Source organism: Zalophus californianus, chromosome 1, assembly GCF_009762305.2.
Source record: "Zalophus californianus isolate mZalCal1 chromosome 1, mZalCal1.pri.v2, whole genome shotgun sequence".
Classification (NCBI taxonomy): domain Eukaryota; kingdom Metazoa; phylum Chordata; class Mammalia; order Carnivora; family Otariidae; genus Zalophus; species Zalophus californianus.
The window spans coordinates 13327623-13349167 of record NC_045595.1 but is presented as its reverse complement, the minus strand read 5'-3'; the positions used below and the strand labels follow the sequence as shown (position 1 = coordinate 13349167).

Sequence of the window (21545 nt, the reverse complement as noted above, 5' to 3'; positions counted from 1 at the left end):
TTGCGACAGAGAGAATGAGAGAGAGAGCACAAGAGGGGGGTGGGTCAGAGGGAGAAGCAGGCTCTCCGCCGAGCAGGGAGCCCCATGCGGGACTCGATCCAGGGACTCCTGGATCATGACCTGAGCCGAAGGCAGTCGCTTAACCAACTGAGCCACCCAGGCGCCCTGTATTTTTTTTTTAAAGATTTATTTGTCAGAGAGAGCACACGTGCACTCGCACAAGCGGGGGTGCGGGGGGGAGCTGCAGGCAGAGGGAGAAGCAGGGAGCCCGATGCAGGACTCAGTGCCATCACCTGATGTATAGATCTGACCTGAGCCGAAGGTAGACGCCTATCCGACTGAGCCACCCAGGCACCCCTAAAAAGTGTATTTAAAAAGTAAAATTATGATGTATAACTGAAAAAAAGATGCCCATGTAATAGAACAGTCGAAGCAGCCCATTACAGATAAAATACATTTTAGAAAACCTCCCTAGTAATAAAACAAATGAAATGAGAATGGGAGGTGGCACCTGTCACTCGGCATTTGGCCAAAGTGAAACCTTGGGCCGTGTGGCCTCCTGTATACACAGTGACCCACCCTAACGCCCGGGGCTGAGAAGCCCACCCTTACCTGGCAACAGGAAAAAGCGGGCAAGGGGCCACAGCCTGCATGCCCGGCAGCGGAAGTGGGGGGGCCGGCTGTCCCCACACCACACACCATGCCCAGCGAAACACCAGCACTCCCCTTCCCTGTGAGCGGTGGGAGGCGGGTGCAGCGACAACCAAGTGGGCGCAGGGTCGCAGATCCAGGTCCCAGGTGCTGAGCAGCTCCCCCAGACTGCTGCTCCCCTGTTCCCGGGGCCGTTGTGTGCTGAGCTGGGCCCCGGCCCCACTCACAGCGCCCTGGTGGGTCCCATCCCTGTGGGTCCCGGACGGGCTCTCCTGATGTCCGTCTGCACTTCCCAACAGCCTGGCCCCGTCAAGCCCCAACATCCCACATGAAGACAGCCCGACACCAGTTCGGTGGCGCCCACAGGAAGCAGTCAGGTCCCCCACACCAACCCTTTGTAGCCATCTCCCTGCCTGCTGCCGCTGACAGCTCTGGACTGAACTGTGTGCCCCCTGGGTGTTTTTTCTTCTTGTAATTTAAGTGTCTGACTTAAGCTTTGATTGCCCAGGCATCCGCTTCAAAGGTAGCTATCTGGAATAAACCTATCTGCCAGCCACACCGCTTGATAAACAGCCAGCTCTCCGGCCCCCCCGCCCCCCAGGCTGCCTTGTTTGAGAGCTCTTGGTTGCTTTTGAGAACTGGCCTTTGGGGCCACTTGTTTTTTCCCTTCTGGCGCTTTAAATTCCCACTCCTATGTTTTAGTTTTACCATAAGCAATGAGCCCTGGGAACCCCACGCCCCCATCCTGGACCCCAGTAAAAGCAGAGGCCCAGCCAGGGAACCTCCCACCCCCTCACTGTGTGGCCCGCCCTGGGGGTGCTGTGGGAGCTCCAGGTCTTGTTGGTAAGAAACCTTTACTTTTTTCAGTTTCCTGATGGGTGTTGCCGAAGGGTGTGCAACCACAGGGGCCAGTCCAACCAGACGCTGGACACTGACAGGCTGAGCCCTAACCATACAGACCCCCCGCCTCAACTCCTATGTTTAAGCCCAACTCCCCATCGTGATGGTGTCGTGACAGTGTCTCTGGACGTGGGGACTCCGGGAGATTAGCAGGTAGTGAAGGGGGGGCTCACAATGGGGTCAGTGCTCTCCTAAGAAGGGGAGGTCAGAGAACGTGCCCCCACGCCCCTCCCGCTCCATGTGAGCACCCGGCCAGAAGGCAGCCATGTGCAAGCCAGGAAGCCTCCTGACCAGACCCCGGCCCTGCCGGCACCCTGACTTCCAGCCTCCAGAGCTGCGAGAAACTCCGAGTCCTCGGCGGGAGACGCTCCGCAGCCACACGCAGTGATTCAGGCCACCGCGGCCAGGGAAGGGAGCCGTGTGCCCACCAGCTCCTCTGGGGCCACCGTCACAAAGTACCCCAAACAACGGTTCACTCTCACACACTTCTGGAGGCTGACTCTGAAATCAAGTTGCCAGCGGGGTTGCTTCCTTCAGAAAGTTCTAGGGGAGGACCACTCCTCACCCCTCCCAGCTTCTGGAGGCTCCAGTGCTCCTCGGCTTGTGGCCCCATCGCCCCAATCTCTGCCTCCATCTCCACACGGCCTTCCTCTCTCAATGTCACCTCTTTTGTCTCTTATAAGGACACCTGTCATTGGGTTTAGGGCCCATCCAGATAATCCCAAGATCCCTCACTTAATTCCATCTCTCTACTCGGTGACACTCCCAGACATCGGGTGACAGGACAGATGTATGCTTTCTGGGTCGCCATCCACGCCAGGGCACGTGGCATATCCTTGAATGTGCACACATGCAGAGTGCAGGGAAGGGGGGTCTTCAGAAACTGACGTTTTGTGACCACTGGGTTTCCGATTCTTCTTTAAGACCTCTCTGTAGCATGGGACTCCCGGCCAGGAGCATCAGTCATCTCCAGAAACGGAGAGGAATCTGTTTTCCAGCTTTGGAGCACAGAGCCTGGGGTTCCAATCTCACCTTGGTCATGGACTGGTGTGTGGTGGGGGTCCAGCGGCTGCCCGGGGGAACCAGCTTCCCCACGGGGAAAATCAGCTCCTCAAGGTCAGCAGCACGAACAGCTGCCGGTGGTCCCTGCCAGAGAGGCACACCCTCCCCCGGGGCCGGGGGTTCCCATCCGCCACACGGAGGCCAGAGCGTGCCTCCCCCCGAACTGGGGGCCGGCACAGTGATGACAACAGCCCCGGACGTTGCCAAGTCTCCTGTCAGCAGAAGGAATGGAGGCCACGGCCGAGTGGGGTACCTGGTTTATTTCTGATGCAGGGGAGTCTCAGGCAGCAGCCGACTCCGGGCTGGGGCGGGGGGGGTGGGGTGGGGGCGGGAGGCTGGCCTGGAGCTAGAACTCCACCTTGCAGGCGGGGAAGGCCTCGTCCTGCATGGACACGGTGCTGTTGCTGCCCAGCACGGTGATGCCCAGCGCCTGGTGCCGCGCATGCGTCTCCTCGTACCACTCATGCAGCGCCAGGGAATCAAAGGTGGGGATCAGGGTCACCTGCAGGTGGGACAGACGGCCTGACGGTGAGGGGGAGGGGGTCCCCTCTACCCTCCCGGCCCCGCCCCCAACTCCACTCCCAGCATCTCTAGGCCCTTCTCCTGAACACATCTGCTCGGCTTCCCTTCTCTCCCGCCTGGACGTCTGTAGCTGGGGGCCAGCTCATCCCCGAAGCCCCTTCTCTTCCCCACAGCACCCAGGGGAAGGGAGCCTCTCACAGCACAGGAGAGCAGGACTCCCTCTGGCTCCTCCCCTGCACATGCCAGGCTTGATCTCCCGCCGGCCGGCCCACACGCAGCACGGGTGGCCAGGGACCTGGAATCTGCTGCTTCTACCCAAACTTGCCTCACGCTCCAAGGCTCTGCTTCCAGGCCTCCTCTGGGGACAACCCCAGCCCACAGGCTCAATTCTCCCCTTTGTCAGCTGCACTGACACCTCGCCTCTTCCTCCTGGCCCATCACACCAGTCCTGCCCAGCACATGCACCCAGGCTGCTGCAGACAGACGAAGTGGACACCTCTGCGTATGCCTTTGTTTCCATGGCCTTGGGGACACAGCTTAGCCTCTCTGAGCCCTGCTGCCTCTGTGGGTGGGTGAAGGTCGCACATAAGAGGACGTTCAACAGGAAGGTATCAGGAGGTGTGGGTCCCACCTTGTGCCAAGACTGCCTGAGGCCCTGGGGTGGTCACGCACCTGGAGGTCACGGTCCCACTGCTGTTTGCCAGCCAGCAGTGCGTCCAGGACGGCCCGCATGCCCTCTTCCTTGCGCTGGTCCTGGCCACTGATGACATAGCAGAGTGCACGCACCCGCCGGAAGAACTCCTCGTCCACCAGCCGGGCGCTGCTCCCGCTGGGCAGGTAGGCTAGGTCGAGGTAGACAGGGGAGCCGGGAGGGGCTGCTGACCCCCCCGGTCGGCTGCCAGCTGACCCTGTGGGCAAGAAGGATGGCGTCAGTCCCGAGCTCCTGGGACCAGGAAGGGGCCGAGACCCAGGGCCCAGGAAGGGGTTCCCAGCTCTGACTACACCCCTCCAAGTGGTTATAGTTGACAAGCTCTCCGGGGTGTGGGCAGTTATTCAGTGAACTATACAGATACCCCTGGTCATATCTTCAGTGGCCTGGACCCTCCCTGGCTAGTCCCTGGACACAGACATACCCAGGGCCAGAGGTAAGGAAGGTAGGAAGGGGCAATCAGGGAGGGCTTCCTGCAAGAGGAGGTTTTTAGAGCTTCAGCTCCCAAAGCGATCGGTACCTAGAACAATCTGCTGCCTCTGCAGCATCCATCTGTTCTACTCATGGGGCATTTATCGAGCCCTCCTGGGCATTAGGCACTGGGGACACAGCAGTAAGTGAGAGAGACAAAAATCCCTGCTGCCAAGGGCAATGGGGAAACAGAGTTGGTGTGGTAGGGACAGAATTGCAAGAGGGAGACCCAGGATGTGGCACAGCTCTCAGAGCCTCATGCATGGCCTTGAATCCAGAGCCTATGCAAAGGGGGATGAGGCCACCAGTCCCAGGTGTGTCTCATAATCAACTGATTGAAGACATACCTGGATCTTAGGTCTAGGAATCCCAGCCAGATGCTGGGCATCTTATGATCATAAACATTGCCCAGCTCAGGGTGTGGGTCCAGAGGGCTGCCGGGGCATATGTAGAATGAATGAATCCCCCAGCTCTAGGCAAGTGGCATCCTTCACTCATAGCTGGGAACAGCAGTGGTGAGGATCTTAAAAGACTCAGGAAGAGAAAGCCACCGTGGCTATGGAAGGCGCAAGGGAGACAGGAGCCGCAGAGGCGCAACAGGGAAGGGAAGATGAGGGGAGCGTGGGCAGGAAGACAGGGGTAGAGCAGGGACCGGCAGCACGGTCGGCTTTTGTAAACGTAGTTCTACAAGAATGCCCGTTTGGTTACATCCTAAGCTGCTGTTCTGCCACAGTGCAGAGTTGAGTCCTTGGGACAGAGGCCATCTGGCCTGCAAAGCTGAAAATGTTTATCTTCTGCTCTTCTGAGACACAGTTTGCTGACACTAGCACAGAGGGTCAGTCTGTCCGAGGCAGCAGGAGAAGGAGACCCCAAGTGGCCAAATGCCCTGGCAGAAAGAGCCTCGGATGACTCCCAGCCTCCGGGTGCCAGCCCTGCCCCACAGGCCTGGGTAGCACCTGCCACCGTGCTGGGGATCCCTGACCCCATCCGGTGCCTCCCTTGGAATGTGCCCAAGAAGGTTAAGAAGTGGCAGCTCAGGTGGGCACTGAGGCTAGGAACCAATGACAGGCCATGGGGCGAGAGAAGCCAGAACTACGGTCAGGGCCACCCAGGTACCCAGAACAGGTGAGCAAGCACTCAGGAAACGAGCTCAAGTTATGATCACTGCTAACCATCATCGCTGCTCTCCCACCAGCCCCCTGGTACTTCTAGGCCTGCACTGCCCTCCACAGTGTCACCAACCACTGCAACACGGCAGGTATGAGCTGAGACTGAGACGAGCAGGGGTTGCAAAACACATGCAAGGCACCCAGGACTTTTTTTTTTTTTTTAAAGATTTATATATTTATTTCAGAGAGAGCAAGAGCACAAGCATGAGTCGGGGGGGGGTGGCAGGCCGAGGGAGAAGCAGCCCCCCACCGCTGAGCAAGGAGCCCAATGCGGGGCTCAATCCCAGGATCCCAGGATCATGACCTGAGCCCAAGGCAGACACCGAACCGACTGAGCCACCTGGGTGCCCCCAGGCATCCAGGACTTAAGTGTGGCAACGAGAAGCAGAACTAGCTAGTAATTTTTCATATCGATGATGTGTTGGAATAGTCTGATATGGTAGCACGCAGGACAGAGTGAATTCAGCAGGATTCGGGGATGAGGGTGCAGCAGGAAGCACCAGGAATCTGCCTTACCTAGACGACAGGACAGTCGTGCTGGCAGCCCGCCCCCCCAACTTAAGGGAGACTGAAAGGACTGGGAACATTTTTTCACCCTTTCTCCCTCCCACCTCCCTTCATTTTTCGCTTTTTCCCCCTTTTGGGAGCCAGACGTGTAAGGACTAGGCCACTCAAAAGCCACTGTACCGAAGCACTGTATCGTACACCTGAAACTAATGTAACACTGTATGTTAACTATACTGGAATTAAATAAAAACCTTAAGGAAGGGGTGCCTGGGTGGCTCAGTCGTTAAGCATCTGCCTTCGGCTCAGGTCATGATCCCAGGGTCCTGGGATTGAGCCCCGCATCGGGCTCCCTGCTCGGCGGGAAGCCTGCTTCTCCCTCTCCCTCTCCCACCCCCGCTTGTGTTCCCTCTCTCGCTGTGTCTCTCTGTCAAATAAATAAAATCTTTAAAAAAAACAAAAACAAAAAACCTTAAGGAAAAGAAAAAAGTCACTGCATATACAGGAGATTTAAGGTAGTCACCACACACATGGCAAAAAGGTACAGGTTCAGACAGGACTTGAGAAGACCCTCAGTTTCCTTCCTTCTTTCTTTTTTTTTTTTTTAAGATTTTATTTATTTGACTGAGAGAGACAGAGAGAGCACAAGCAGGGGGAGTGGCAGGCAGAGGGAGAGGGAGAAGCAGGCTCCCTGCAGAGCAGGGGGAGCCTGATGTGGGACTCGATCCCAGGACCCCAGGATCATGACCTGGGCTGAAGGCAGTCGCTTAACCAACTGAGCCACCCAGGCGCCCGACCCTCAGTGTCTACCTCAGACTGACCCCCAGCAGAGAAGCAGCAATTAACCAGAGAAGCCACACAAACCTCCCCTGGGGAAGGGGGAGATTTGGATTTCCAGAGTTAACACATTATTAAATTTGAATGTCCAATTTTCAACAACAGCAACAATCAAAAGGCATACAAAGAAAAAGGAAAAGTACAGCTTATTCAAAGGAAAAAAAGAAAAAAAAAATCAACAGAAACCAGAAAGGCCTGACGGTGGGCTTACTGGACAAAAACTGTGTAAGACAATGGTCTTAAAGATGCTCACAGAAAGAAAGATGTGCAAGAGAACGCTGCATGAACAAAACAGAAATGTCACTAAGGATGTAGAACACATAGAAATAAACCCAAAAGAAATTCTGCAGCTGAAAAGTACAGTAACTGAAATGAAAATTCACCAGAGGAATTCATGATTTGAACAGTGATTTTTGATGATAGGGTGATGGCAATTACCGCGTGTGAGGAACACGGAGAGATGACTGACGACAGTGAACAGCGGCCTAAGGGACTTGTAGGGCAAAGGCCCATGCGCACACGGAGGCCCAGGGGAGTGAAGGGCAGAACGACTACTTGAAGAAATAATGGCCCCAAACTTTCCATATTTGATGAAAGGTGTTAGTATGAACGTCCAAAAAGCTCAACAAATTCCCAGTGGGACGACCTCAAAGAGACCCAGTGAGACCCACTATAATCCGACTGCTGAAAGACAAAGAGAGAATCTCTTTGAGAGAAAGCAGAGATAAAGGGAAAGTTGATAGCTATAAATATTTTATATTAAAAAAAGAACATCTCAACGTGACAACTCTTCAACCTAAGGAGCTAGAAAAAGAACAAAAGGAAATCCAAAGCCAGCAGAAAAAAGGAAATAATAAAGAGCAGAGATTTTTAAAAATTGAGACTAGAAAAACACAAAAGATAATCAATAAAACCGCAAGTTGGTTCTTCAAAGCAATTAACAAACTTGACAGCCCTTTAGCTAGACTAAGGAAAAAAAGAGAAGACTCAAATAACTAAGTTCAGAAGTAAGAGTGGGGACACTATTACCAACTCTACGGACACAGAAAGCATTATGAGAGTACTGTGAACAGCTGTACAACCACCGAACTCGATGACCCAGAAAAAACACACAGGTTCCTAGAAACACAAAATCTACCAAGACCCAAATCACAAAGAAACAGAAAAGCTGAACAGATTCATTGTTAGTAAGGAGATTGAATCAGTAATTAAAACCCTCCTCAGCTTCATTAAGTTTCCACCAAACATTCATTTTATTTACTTATTTTAAAGATTTTATTTATTTATTTATTTGACAGAGAGAGACACAGCGAGAGAGGGAACACAAGCAGGGGGAGCAGGAGAGGGAGAAGCAGGCTTCCCGCCGAGCAGGGAGCCCGATGTAGGGCTCGATCCCAGGACCCTGGGACCACGACCTGAGCCGAAGGCAGATGCTCAATGACTGAGCCACCCAGGCGCCCCTCCACCAAACATTTAAAGAAGAACTAACACTGATCCTTCTCAAACTTTTCCAAAAACACTGAAGAGCAGGGAACACATCCTAACTCATTCTGAGGCTAGTGTTGCCCTGAGGCCAAGGTCAGACAAACACACTAGGAAGAAAACTACAAACCAATATCCCTTATGAACCTTGATGCAAAAATCTTCAACAAATATTAGCAAGCCAAATTCAGCAGCATAGTAAAAGGATCAGACACTATGATCAAGTGGGATTTATCCCTGGGATGTATGGTTCAACATACCAAAAAAAAAAAAAGAGTCAATATAGGCCCACATTGGGTATACAGATTACTTAAAAATAAAAAAAAATTTTTTGAAACATTTTACTTATTTATTTATTTGAGAGACAGCAAGTGTGAGAGAGCACAGCGGGGGGGAGCAGTAGAGGGAGAGGGAGAAGCAGGCTCCTTGCTAAGCAGGCAGCCCGATGCGGGGCTCAATCCCAGGACTCTGGGATCATGACCCGAGCCAAAGGCAGATGCTTAACTGACTGAGACACCCAGGTGCCCCTTAAAAATAAAATCTTAAAAAAAGAGAAAAATCAACACAATACACCACATTAACAAAATGAAGGATAAAAAAAATAATCATTTCAATTGTTACAGAAAAGGCATTAGACAAAATTCAACACTCTTTCATGATTAAAAACCCTCTAAATAAAAAGATTAAAAAAAAAAAACCCTCTGGGCGCCTGTGTAGCTCAGTCGGTTAGGCATCTGCCTTTGGCTCAGGTCATGATCCCAGGGTCTTGGGATCAAGCCCCACATCAGGCTCCCTGCTCAGCGGGAAGCCTGCTTCTCCCTCTCCCACTCCCCCCGCTTGTGTTCCTGTTCTCGCTCGCTCTCTCTGTCAAATAAATAATAAATAAAATCTTACAAAAACCCTCCCAAACCCTCAACAAATTAGGAGTAGCAAAAAACTGCCTCAACATAATACAAGCCATACATGAGAAACCCACAGCTCACATCGCACTTGGTGGTGAAAGACTATAAGCTTTATTCCTAAGAGCAGGGACAAGGCAAGAAATGTTGGCTTTTGCCACTTCTAGTCAACACAGTACTAGAAATGCTAGCCATGGCAATCAGGCAAGAAAACGAAAAGGCACTGGATCGGAAAAGAAAAAATTAAAAGTTATCTCTGATCACAGAGGATATGCTCTTAGTATAGAAAACTCAAATAATGCGCGCGTGCGCACAAACACACCATCCGCTAGAATAAACAAATCCAGCAAAGTAGCTGGATACAAAATAAACACACACAAATCAGTTATGCTCCTGTATGCTAATAGTGAACAACTTGAAAAGGAAATTAAGAAAACAATTCCATTTACAATAGCATCAAAAAAGAATAACTTAGAAATTAACCAAGAAAATAAAATATACAAGAACTACAAAACACTTCTTAAATAAATGAAAAAAGACATAGAAATTCACAGAAAGACATCCCATGTTTGTGGACTGGAGGACTAAATACCCACTGAGCTGTTGGCACTACCTGAAACGACCTAGAGAGTCAATGCTGTCACGGTCAAAGTGCCAGTAATGGCTTTTTGCAGAAACAGAAAAATCTATCCTAAAATTCCTATGGAATCTCAAAGGATTCCGGAAGGCAAGACACTGAAGAACCAAGTTGGGAGGCCTCACGCTTCCTGATTTGTAAACTCACGACAAAGGGATACTAATCAGGACAGAGTGGTACTGACATAAAGACAGATATGTAACAGGCCAAGGGAACAGAGAGCCCAGAAATAAAACCTTCACATATATGGTAAAATGATGTTTGACAAGGATGCCAAGACTGGTGCTAGGAAAACTGGATGTCCACATGCAAAAAAATGAAGTTGAGCCCTTATTTAGCACCACAGGCAAAAATTAACTCAATTCATCAAGGAGCAAAATATATAGAACTAAAACCATAAAACTCTTAGAACAAAACAAAAGCTTCACAACATTGGATTTGGCAATGATTTTTTGGATAGGACACCAAAAGCACAGGAAAAAAAAAAAAAGGCAAACAGGACTTTGTGAAAATTACAAACTTTTGTGCAAAGAACACTATCAACAAAATAAAAAAGCAACACACAGAATGGGAGAAAATATTTGCAAATCGTATTAACTGATAAAGGATTACTACCTGGAATATATACAGAACTCTCATAACCCAACAACAAAAAGACAACCGGATTCAAAAAGGGGCAAAGACCTGAATAGACATTTCTCCAAAAAAGATATATAAATGGCCAACAGTACATGAAAAGATGCTCACTAATGAGGGAAATGCAAATCAAAACCACCATGAAATACCACCTCACACCCATCATGTGGCCACTATCAAAAAAAAAAAAATCAGAAAACAGTGTTGGCGAAGATGTGGAGAAATCGGAACGTTTTTGCACTGTTGGTGGGAGTACAGGGTGCAGCCGCTGTGGAACAGTATGGCAGTTCCTCGAAAAAAAATCAAAAATAGAATTACCATCTGATCCAGCAATCCTTCTGGGAATATACCCAAAAGAGTTGAAAGCTAGATCTCCAAAAGATATTTGTCCAACCGTGTTCACAGCAACATGATTCAACAGTAGTCCAAAAGGTAGAAACAACCCAAGTGTCCATCAACGGGTGAATGCATAAGCAAAATACGGTGCATCCACACAATGGAGTATTAGTCAACCTTAAAAAGGAAGGAAATTCTTAAACAAAAAGTGGGGGGGGCGGGGAGGAGAAAATTATGACCCAGACTACAGCACGGATGAGCCAGGGAGACATTCTACTAAGTGAAATAAGACAAATACAGTATGATTTTACTTACACAGGTCCCTAGCATCATCAGGGTCCTAGAAACAGAAAGTGGAATGGTGTGTGCTGGGGATTGGGAGAGGAGGAACGGGAGTTAGTGTTTAATGGGGACAAAGTTTGAGTTTTGCAAGATAAAAGGAAGCCTGCACAGGGATGGCGGTGATGGCTGCACAACGTGAATGTGCTTAACGCTGAACTGTGTGCTTAGGAACGGCCACGGTGACGACATGTCGTGTACATTTCATCACAACTAAGGAAAACCGGGAGAAAAGTTACCACAGCATACCCGAGACTGCTAGCCTCAGAGTCGGCTTACAGGGTGGCCCCTGGCTGGAGTCTGGGGGACTTAGATCTCAGAAAGGTCCCCACTGCCTGCGCAAGGGTGCCTCGCTGCTCGCTGCCCCCACCCCAGGTCCTGCAGCGCTGCGGCTCCTGCTGAAGCCCTGCTTCCCCCTCTCTGAGAATCCTGGAATTTGGGTGCATGTCAGGCAGAGGGGGCCAACGTGCCCAGCCCCCACTAGAAAACCTGGGCACACCAGTCTCTAATGAGCCTCCCTGGGAGGCGCCACCTCCCATGGGTCATCGCGGTTCGCCACTCCGGCATTAAGGTACATGATGTGACTACGCTGGGAGACGGCTCTAGAAGCCTGTGCCTGGATTCCCTCTAGGGACTCCCCGCCCCTGCCGCACCCCAAGCCTCTTGCCCTCACTGATTCTGTTCTGTATGTTTTCGCTCTAATACAGTTCAGCCACAAGGACGACAGTATACCTAGTCCTCCCAGCCCAGCATCCAACCTGGTGGTGGTGGGCTTGGGAACCTCCACACAAAGGGGTTAAATATACTATTAAAATTAATTACACAGTGGCGCCGGGGTGGCTCAGTCATTGAGCGTCTGCCTTTGGCTCAGGTCATGTCATGATCCCAGGGTGCTGGGATCGAGCCCCGCATCGGGCTCCCTGCTTGGTGGGAAGCCTGCTTCTCCCTCTCCCACTCCCCCTGCTTGTGTTCCCTCTCTCGCTGTGTCTCTGTCAAATAAATAAATAAATAAAAATCTTAAAAAAAAAAATAAAGTAGGGACGCCTGGGTGGCTCAGTCGTTAAGCGTCTGCCTTCGGCTCAGGTCATGATCCCGGGGTCCTGGGATCGAGCCCCGCATCGGGCTCCCTGCTCTGCGGGGAAGCCTGCTTCTCCCTCTCCCACTCCCCCTGCTGTGTTCCCTCTCTCGCTGTGTCTCTGTCATATAAATAAATAAATAAAATCTTTAAAAAAATAAAGTAAATAAAATAAAATTAATTTCACCTGTTTCTTCTTACGTACTGTGGCCCCAGCAAGTTCAGGAGAACAGATATGCTCACTTTATGTTTCCCCCAACGGCACTGCTTGAATGCCTCGGAATTACAAATGCCTGAATGGTGAACCAGAACTTCCGTTTTATATGAGAAACTGAGGCCCAGAGAGGGTGGCAGGTGTGGCTGAGGCCACACAGCAAGTAGGGAAGAAAGACTTGGGCCAGTAACCCACTGCAGGACTCCAGCTCCCGGGTACTTACCAGAGGGGCCCCGAGCGGTCGTCTTGGGGACTGAGGACTTTCTGGACAAAGGTACCCGACCTCCCTTGTCGCTGGGCTCACTCCGGGTGCTGAGCGGCCGACCGGCCCGGTCTCCTCCAGCCAGTCCCCTGGTTTTGGCAGTGGTCGCTGGAGTGGCTTTGGCGGCGGCAGCGCTGGGGTTAGGGCGGGCCAGGGACTTCCGGGTACGGCTGAGGCCCGCCGTCAGCCGGGCCTGCTCAGGGGGCAGCATCTCGGGGTCCACCATGCAGATGCTGGGTGGGGTGGGCAGCGGTGGGGGGAACTTGAGGGCCTCGGGCAGGGGGTCGCGGCGAGGGACCCCAAAGCCCTCCATGTCCTCGTCTGAGTCCGCAGGGCCGGGGGCGGCAGGCAGGGGGTCTGAGTCAGACAGGGTGGGCAGGGACTCGCTGACGGATGTGGGCGGTGTCTCCTCAGCCCCTGGAGCGTCTGCCCGCTCCTGGGACCGAGCACTGCTATCGGAGCTGCCAGGGGATGCAAGTGCTGGTGCCATGGGCACAGCCTTTCGGTGCTCAAACTCGCAGGGTGACACCAGGCAGAGGTCCACATCGTGTGGGGAGGCCGATCGCCGGACCCGGGGGCCACGAAGTGGGAGGCTCAGCCCCGCTTCGCCCGTGGTGGCAGGTGGCGGCGGCAGCACCTGCTCGAAGGAGACGGACAGGGACTCGTCTACCTCCGTGGAGTGTGGGGAGCCCACCTCAGCGGGCAGCGAGGGCGTGGTCACTGTGGGTGAGGCATCTGGCCCGGCCTCCCCGCCGCGCAGCGGGCTCAGCGACAGCCGCCCGCTGCCCTCAGTCGGGCCCTGCTGGGCTCCGGTAGGCGAGGGTGTACGTGGCCGGGGGGTGCCGGCATCCAAAAGCAGTTCCAGCGCCTTCTCCTCCAAGGTGCCGCCATCCTCCCCGGCCGGGCTTAGCCCCAGCTCCAGGCTGCTCTCCTGGCTGGGTGTGTCCACCAGCTGGGGGACTGGGGAACTACAGGCCTCTGCTGGGGGGCTGGCCTCTCCACACCGGAAGCTAGGGGGGCTGCGGGGCCCATTCTCCGCCGGCGGGACCCCTGGGCGGGGGATATTGGGTGCTCTGCGGGGCCTGGGGGCGGCCGGGGCACCCGCCTTCTTCACACTCACTGAAGAAGAGGCCGCCCGGCGTACCTCCCGGGGCTGGGTCCGAAGGGCGCTTGGCTTGGGGTCCTTCTTCACCTCCCGGGGGACCCTGGCTTCTTTCTCAGCCCTGCGGGGGGCCTCAACCCGAGGCGGGTCCTTCCGGGCCAGCCCGGGGCGCTCCTGGGCCGGCCTGCTGGGTGCTGTTGTCCGGCCTTCTCTTCTCGAGCTGTCCCGGGAGCCCACGCTTTCCTTGCTCTCGGCTCGTCGAGGCCCCACCAAGTCCTGGGGGGTCACCACGGGCTCCCGCAAGAAGCCCAAGTGCTGCAGGCGGACCAGGCCGTCCAGAAGGCGGGCGGGCGGAGTGCAGCCAGGGAACAGCACGCGCACCACCTTCTCCGTGGGGCCCGCGGGGTGCCACACCAGCAGGGCGCACACAGAGGCCAGCGGGCGGTCGGCAGCGGCCGCGGGCGGGTGCAGCACGTACATGTCCAGCCGGCCCACACCCATCTTCTGGAAGAGCACGGTGGGCTCGGCCGGGAGCGGCCCGCGGTTCAGAGTCAGTGGTGTGATGCCCAGCCGGGCCAGGAGGCTCAGGGCCAGCTCCGCCTCGTCCTCGCCGCTCATGAGGCGCGAGGCGGCAACGCGGGCGTTGAGGAACACAACCCCCAGGTTGGGGGAGATGAGCCGGCGAAGCCGGTCGTCCCCGGACCCCCCACCGGCCGCCGCCTCCTCGCGCTCTGCCAGCTTGCGCCGCAGGAGACTGTTGAGGCCTGGGAGGCTGTCGGCGCCCGCATGGGTCACCAGCACGGCGTCCACCCGATCCAGGTGCCGCACCAGCTTCCAAAAGCTTGACTTGGGGTTGGAACCACCATTGACCAGCACGGTGAAACCATTGACGGCGAAGAAGGCGGCGTCGCCGAGGCCGCCAGGGAAGATGTAGCAGCAGGGCCGGGCGAGCCTGAGGAAGCCCACGGACGCCGGCGGCTCGAGCAGCTCAAAGGGAGATGGTGGCTCCAGCGATTCCGCCACATACTCCAGGAACTCGCGCAAGCCCTCGGACGCCGGCAGCTGCATGGGCGGGTTCCACCGCAGCCGGAGCGTGCTGTGGAGGCCAAGCCCTTCAGGCGCCAGCTGGGCCCAGTCGCCGAAGGTCGGGCAGGTGATGGTGAGCTTGGGAAGGTCTGCAGGTGGGGGTGTGGATGCCAGGAGATCCCGGATCTGCAGAAGGCGGTCATGGTTAGAAGCCTCCGGGGCCTGGGAGAGTCCCTTGCTCAACCCCTGGCACCCTTAGGACAAAACCCAGCCCTCCCCATAGTCCACAGAGACGTATGGTCCTGCCTCACCACCTGCTTCCCTCCCCCACCCTTTCTCTTACTCTCCCTGCCCCAGGGCCTTTACACTTGCTGTTCTCTTCCCACAGCACAGCTCCCTCCAGGGAAGACCTTCTGCGTCCCCTGCCTCCGCATCTGGTTCTTATCTCACCCACCACTGCATCACTCTCGTAAATGTGAAAAGGTGGTTTACCAGAGTTTTGCTCATTTGCCCCACCCAGTCTAAGGACTCTAGAAAGGACCCTGCCCTGCTGGGACCTAGAACCTGGGGTGCCACTTGAAGTCTCTGGGAGGTCTGCTGATCTACAGACCTAGCCTCAAACCACATGCTGCAGTGGGCAAGGGAACTGAGCCCCAACAACAGAAGGGACTGTTCCACAGAGGAGGGGATGGGACGTGGTGGGGGGGGGGCAGGTCACTAGGGCCACACAGCCCGATGGGGACAAGCCAGGATTCAGAGCCAGGGGAAGCAGGATGAGGAGGAGGAGACTTACCTCTCTGTCCCCTAGGACCTGGAGGAAGTGGCGGGGCGAGAAGCCCCCTGTCTGGAGTAGCAGCTCCCCTGTCTCTTCCAAGCAGGGCCCAGCCAGTACCAGCAGCTTGTGAGGGGCAGGGTCAAGCAGAAGATTCCGGAGCTGGGGAAGGGGAGACGGTTAAAGCCCCTACTCTGTGCAGTGACAAAGCCTGCACCCCCCCTTGGAATGGCCTCCAACCCCAAATCTACATATAACCACCCCAGCCCACTACTCAACAGGAGGCTGGAAGGCTACCCTTTGGGCCCTGAGCCCTGCACCCCACCCCAGACAAACTCCTGCTGCTCAACCTAAAGCCAGGCTCCAGTGCCTCCTCTTCCTAGAAGCTCACATTTCTGGACTCCCTCCAGCCCACCTGTCTCTCCGGCCCAGCCTCAATGCCATGGGGAGGAGGGTATCTGCGTCTGGCTCTATCACCTTCAGAGTTCCCCGAGGAAACAAAATGGAGCATTTTTGATCAGAGGAATCAACCTGTACAAGGGTCTCTAGAGGGGTGTCCTGGGGCCCTATCTTGTTCACCTTTCCCATGGATAACTGGGAGAAAAACACATATGTCCACAAATTACAAGTGTTAAGAAGTCAATTTAGACAACTCCTGGAGCCCAGTCAGGAGGGAGGCACAAGACGCAAACACCAGTCAAGTCCCACCTTCCTGACATTCCCTGCTCCGTTCCTTCCTCCCAAACTCCAGTCTTTCCAGACTTTACCCGCTCCCACCATCACCCCTGAGGAGGAAATAAGCTGCAGCCAAGGCCATCTGGGGAGGCCTCCTAAAGGAGGGGGCGATGCTAGTGGGTGTCAAGAGGATTTCAAACAGCACAAAGCTAGGGAGGCAGGAAGGCAAGGCTTGGGAGGGTGCCGGTCCCAGCAGCCTGCTCCCTCCAGGAGAGGACTATTCCCTACCTCGTCACACAGGGACTTGTCTGATGGGTTCAGGAGGACCAGGGTCTCCAGGGTGTCTCCACGGTGGTGAAGGCTCCGCTGGCCTGTAGGGGAATCGGGTGCAGTGAGTGTGGGGCTGGGCCATGTGCACGGGGCCGGGCTGTCCCAGTGTCGAACCCTGCCTCCCTATGTGACTCCAGGCAGCCACAAGCCCCTCCAGGACTCTGCTTCCCAGGAACCGCAGCCAGGGGTCATCTGAGGATCAACACGGTAGAGCTGCAGGTCAGGATGAGGCAAGAACAGGAAACCTGCCTTGGCAAGCCTCACACTGGAAAGAGCAGTGACAACAGACCTCCAACAGGCTCGCAGGCCCCAAATTCACAGCAGTCAGCCCTATGGCAGATGCCACCGTCACCCCCATTTTATAGGCAAGAAGCCTGAGCCCAGGGAGGGCCAACAAGGTACATCAGGAAGAGGTCAGACGTGGGCAAGGACTCCGAGGCAGGACTGTATGAGGATCAGGAAGTGGCAGGTGAGGCCAGAAAGAGGGAAGCATGGGGGGCAGAGAGGCCTCCTGGGCCACAAAGAGGGGAGTGGGAGTGATTCTGGAATCTGAACCCTGGTCTGCCCCCCAGAGCCCAGATGTTTCAAAAATGGAGCCCCAGGCCTGAGGCTGGGGACCTTTTGGCACTGGTCAACCTTTTATCCATTTATCACATGCTTATTATCATGTACGGATATTGCCCCATTCCGGTGGGGAAACCAAGGCAAACAGAGAGGAAGTAGCTGCTACCGTCACACAGAGCAGATGGGATTTCCAGCCCCCGCCCCCTCACTCCTGTGAGGGGTCAGGAAGCCACCAGGAACAGCTAGGACAATTAGATGAAGGGCCCTTCCTTCCCCTCCTGCAGCAGCCTGGGGCTGACTCAACAGGCTGGCTGAGGCAAGAGGGGCTGCGGCTGACACCTGGAACCTGCCCAGCAGCTGCTCCGTGCAGTGGGTCACCCAGGCATCCCGAACCCTTCCTCGATCTTGCTCCTTTCCCAGCTCCCCATCTACTGAGCACCTACTGTGCACCCAGCCCTGTACGGGGCTCACAGCCATGAGCCAGACACAGTCCCTGCTACAGAGGGCCCACCCTCCACCCTTCAGGCCCACTCAGCAGCCCCTCACTTTCCAAATATCTTCACTTTGCCTGGGCCCTTCCCTCCACTTGACACACCAGTCCCAGATGCCTCTCATCCAAAGAACCCACTCTTGGAGGTCGCCCTGTCCCCCACCCCTCAGCTGCCTCATCGGCAAAATGCGAACAAAAATACGAGTTCCTGCCTCGTGTATAGCTGATGACCAAGGGAGTTAGCACTGGGTCAGGGCCCGCCCCTGCTCCAACGCTGTAGACCGCCAGCCATATTATTATCGTTGTTTACAGCGATACCTGCCCCCCCATGCCTGGCACATAGCAGGCACTCAGAGAACACCTGCCCAGTGAATGAGTGGAAGGGGAGCAGCTGAGGCATGCAGGGTCTCCAGTCTCACCTTTCACGATGCTGGAGAAGGTGGCGGAGTGCCGGGACACGAAAACCTTGAGCTGCTCATCAAGGCTGCAAATGCCAGGGTCAATGTCCCAAGACCGGATACCTGTTGGTGGGCAGCGGGGCAGGAGAAGTGAGGTGGGGAATCAGCTGGGCTCCTCTGTCCCCAGAATAGTTCAATAACAAGCATCTGGCAGGTAGGAGCAATCCCAAGCCCCTCCCCTCAACCTGCCCCCCAGTGCAACAGCCTGGAGATGAGACTCAGAACCACCCAAAGTGCCCTTGGATCTCTCTGCATCTGCGTCAAGGAACCCAAAGCATAACTCGGCATTTCACAGAGAAGACTCAACATCAACAAGAAAGCTCCCACCTCCTAAACAGTCATCTCGACCCCTCCATCATCTCCCCCACCCCCATCACTGGTCTCTCAGCTCCTCCACCCAGTCAGGGCCAAACATGCTCCCACCTCCTGGCCTTTGCGCCAGCGACTCCCATTTTCAGGATGCCCTTCCCTCTGCCTCTCTAACCTCAGGTCCTCAGCCCTTTGCATCCTTCTGAGCACTTCTGACAGCAGGTGAGTTTAAAACTTGTTCCATCTCCTCGCCCACTTTGGGTCCAACCCCCTACCAGACTGTTGGCCCTGTGAGAGCAGAGCTGAACCTGCCTGTGGTCCCCACACTATCCCTGCGCATGGGGCGGTGGGGAGGGGGCCAGGAGGAGCCAGGCACAGACGACGACATTCCCAAGCGCAAGAATAGAAGTGTGCGCTGCCTTCCTATTTTTAATACAGGCGCCAGACCGCAGGCCCTGCCCATCTGATAGGGGGTAGGGGGGAAATGAATGGCCTCCAAACACGGTGTGGGGTGCACCACACCCGCCGGTTCCACCGTGCCAAGTGGCTGCAGGTGAACCTTGCAGGTGCACCTATGACTCACCTCCCCAGATGCCAAATCCCCTGGGCATGCCACGCCCGCCCACACCCCAATTAGCAAGCTCCCTGTGAAGCAACGGAAAGTGGGCCCCGGGGCTCCAAGCCCAGCCTCCCCACCCCTGCTCCTTCTTGCAGGACGTCTAGGCTGCTAAGACCGGGGAATTCGAGGCGACCCCACCCTCCCCCCGGCGGGCCCGGCGGGCGGGAAGAGGAGCCGTCGTCTGTGTTGCCCAATCACGCGGGTCCTAAAGCCCGGGCCCGTGTCCCGTCCCTGGGCTGCACCCCGGTCGGGGCGGGGCAGCCCAACCCAGGCCCGGGCGCCGCCTCCCCCGTGGGCACCCAAGGCTTCAGCCCATGCCGTGCGCCTAACGGTGAGGAAGACCGAGCCTCCCGGCCCCAGGATCCCGCCGCCCCCCCCCCCCGCCCCCAACCCGGCCGCCCCACCCCCCGGCCCTCGGGCCGAGACGCGCGGCCGCGCCCGCCTCCCGCACCCCGCGCCCCCAGGCCGGCCCGACCTCGTTCGAGCTCCTCCAACACATAGGTAAGCAGCCCCGAGCACCCGCACTCGCCGCCCACCACGAGCAGCAGCGAGCTCGGCGCCTGGGGCGCCCCGGGGCCCGCCGCCGCTGCCGCCGCCATCTTCGCGCCGCACTGACGCTCCGAGCGCCCACCCCGCTGGCCCCGCCCCTTAAAGGGGCCGAACCGGAAGAACTGAAGACCCCGCCCGGAAGCCCCCTCGCCCCTAGAACTTGCACTTTCGGCCCTTTCGGGTCTTGGAAGCTGGGGACGGGAGCACCGCGGTGGTTGGCAGATTCTTGGTTCTCCACTTTGGCCACCCCCTCCCAAAAGATCATTCCCTCGTCCGTCCATCCATCCATCCATCCATCCATCCATCCATTCATTCAACAAGCTTTGACTGCATGCCTACCACGTGCTCCCTGGGAACTCATCGCATCACAGTAGGCCCAGTCAGAACCGGGTCCACATGCTTCTAGCTCCTTGGGTCAGGGCTTGAACAGAGAAAAGAAAGGTATCTTATAGCTAGGGCTTTAAGGGATGTGTAGGAGTTTGCCAGGTATGAGTGGTGGGGCAAGAGCATTTGAAGCAGTCGTTAGAGCATGTGTAAAGTTTTAAAGGTAGGAAAGTACATTCCGGAGCACTCCGGGTCTTGGAGCAGGGTAACACGCTTGCACCTATGTGCCAGACATTTTACTCCGTTAGCTCATTGGATAAATCTGTGAGGTAGGTAATGTTATTATGGTCATTTCAGAGAAGAAACGGAGGCTTGGAGAAATGAAGTCATCAGCTCCTTAAGTGGTAGAACAGAGTTGAACCCAAGTGAGTCTGATTCTAGATCCAGCCTGTGGCAGACACTGACTGCCTGTCTCACATGGGTACCCCTCCTTCCCCAAACAATCTCATTCAACCCTTTTTAAAAACGATTTTATTTATTTGAGAGAGAGAGAGAGAGCTCGGGTGTGCTTGCGCACAAGCAGGGGGAGGGGCAGAGGGAGAAGGAGAAGCAGACTCCACTGAGCAGGGACTCCCCCTACCTCCAAGCAGGGCTCCATCCCAGGACCCTGGGATCATGAGCTGAGCCGAAGGAGCTGCTTAACCAACTGAGCCGCCCAGGCGACCCTCATTAAATCCCTAAAACTATGGTGGCCACTATTTTAAAAATTAAGTTGCATCAAACTTTTTTTTTTTTAAGATTTTATTTATTTATTTGACAGAGAGAGACACAGCGAGAGAGGGAACACAAGCAGGGGGAGTGGGAGAGGGAGAAGCAGGCTTCCCGCCGAGCAGAGAGCCTGATGTGGGGCTCGATCCCAGGACCTTGGGACCATGACCTGAGCCGAAGGCAGACGCTTAACGACTGAGCCACCCAGGCGCCCCTGCATCAAACTTTTTGACGGTTGCCTGTGCTCAGGAAGGGCTGGGCTGTCCCTCTTGGGAGTGAGGTCTCCATCTCTGGAGGTACACAAAACAGAAATGAAAAGCCCTGAGAAACATTATCAGCCCCCTGCTGCCCTTCATAATCTAGGGTTGTTCAGCCCAACTTCCTCCCTGGTCAGTGTATAACAGTCGCTGGCCATGTGCTGTCTAACGTTCTAGTACTCCACTTCCTCTCTCTCTTTTTGGCCCTGGCATTCTTCCTCTATCCCAGTCCCTCCTTCTTAGCGCCCTCCCCTGTGTCCTGACTGCCTGTGATTTCTTCCATTATTGCTATGAGCAATAATAGGAGTGGGAGTGTCTATGTCAGGCTCTATCTCACCTGTCAGGCTGGGAGCTCAGTTGGAGGTGGGATCAGGCAGAGACCTCTCTGAAGCCCTGACCTTTTGCAAGACAAGGCTGAGTACCCCAGAAATGCATGATAAAGGCTTGTGGAATGGGGGTGAAAAGCCCATTTGTCCACCATTCATTTATTCATTTATTCCTTCATGTGTATTTATTGGTTGAGTTAGAACTTGAACCCAGGACTTTCTGACTGAAATCTATGCTCTTCCTCCTGCCCAAGGCTGTGAGTTATGATTG

The 21545-nt window shown here is 55.2% G+C and overlaps 1 protein-coding gene across 2 annotated transcripts; it reads right to left on the bottom strand.

Annotated features, from left to right (window-relative positions):
• Positions 1–281: 281 nt before the first annotated feature.
• Positions 282–19656, bottom strand: MAP1S (microtubule associated protein 1S). 2 transcript variants are annotated; one of them, XM_027586654.2, is made up of 7 exons: positions 19015–19431; positions 18084–18185; positions 16569–16651; positions 15627–15767; positions 12667–15019; positions 3808–4043; positions 282–3115 (listed from the first exon to the last, which is right to left on the bottom strand). In XM_027586654.2, exons 1-7 carry the CDS (start codon positions 19040–19042, stop codon positions 2960–2962), a joined length of 3099 nt encoding a protein of 1032 aa, XP_027442455.1. In that variant the 5' UTR covers positions 19043–19431; the 3' UTR covers positions 282–2959. The 2 variants fall into 2 exon arrangements, with proteins under 2 accessions (XP_027442455.1, XP_027442454.1); XM_027586653.2 differs by lacking the exon at positions 19015–19431 and adding an exon at positions 19526–19656 and having other exon boundaries at positions 283–3115.
• Between the last annotated feature and the right edge of the window lie 1889 nt (positions 19657–21545).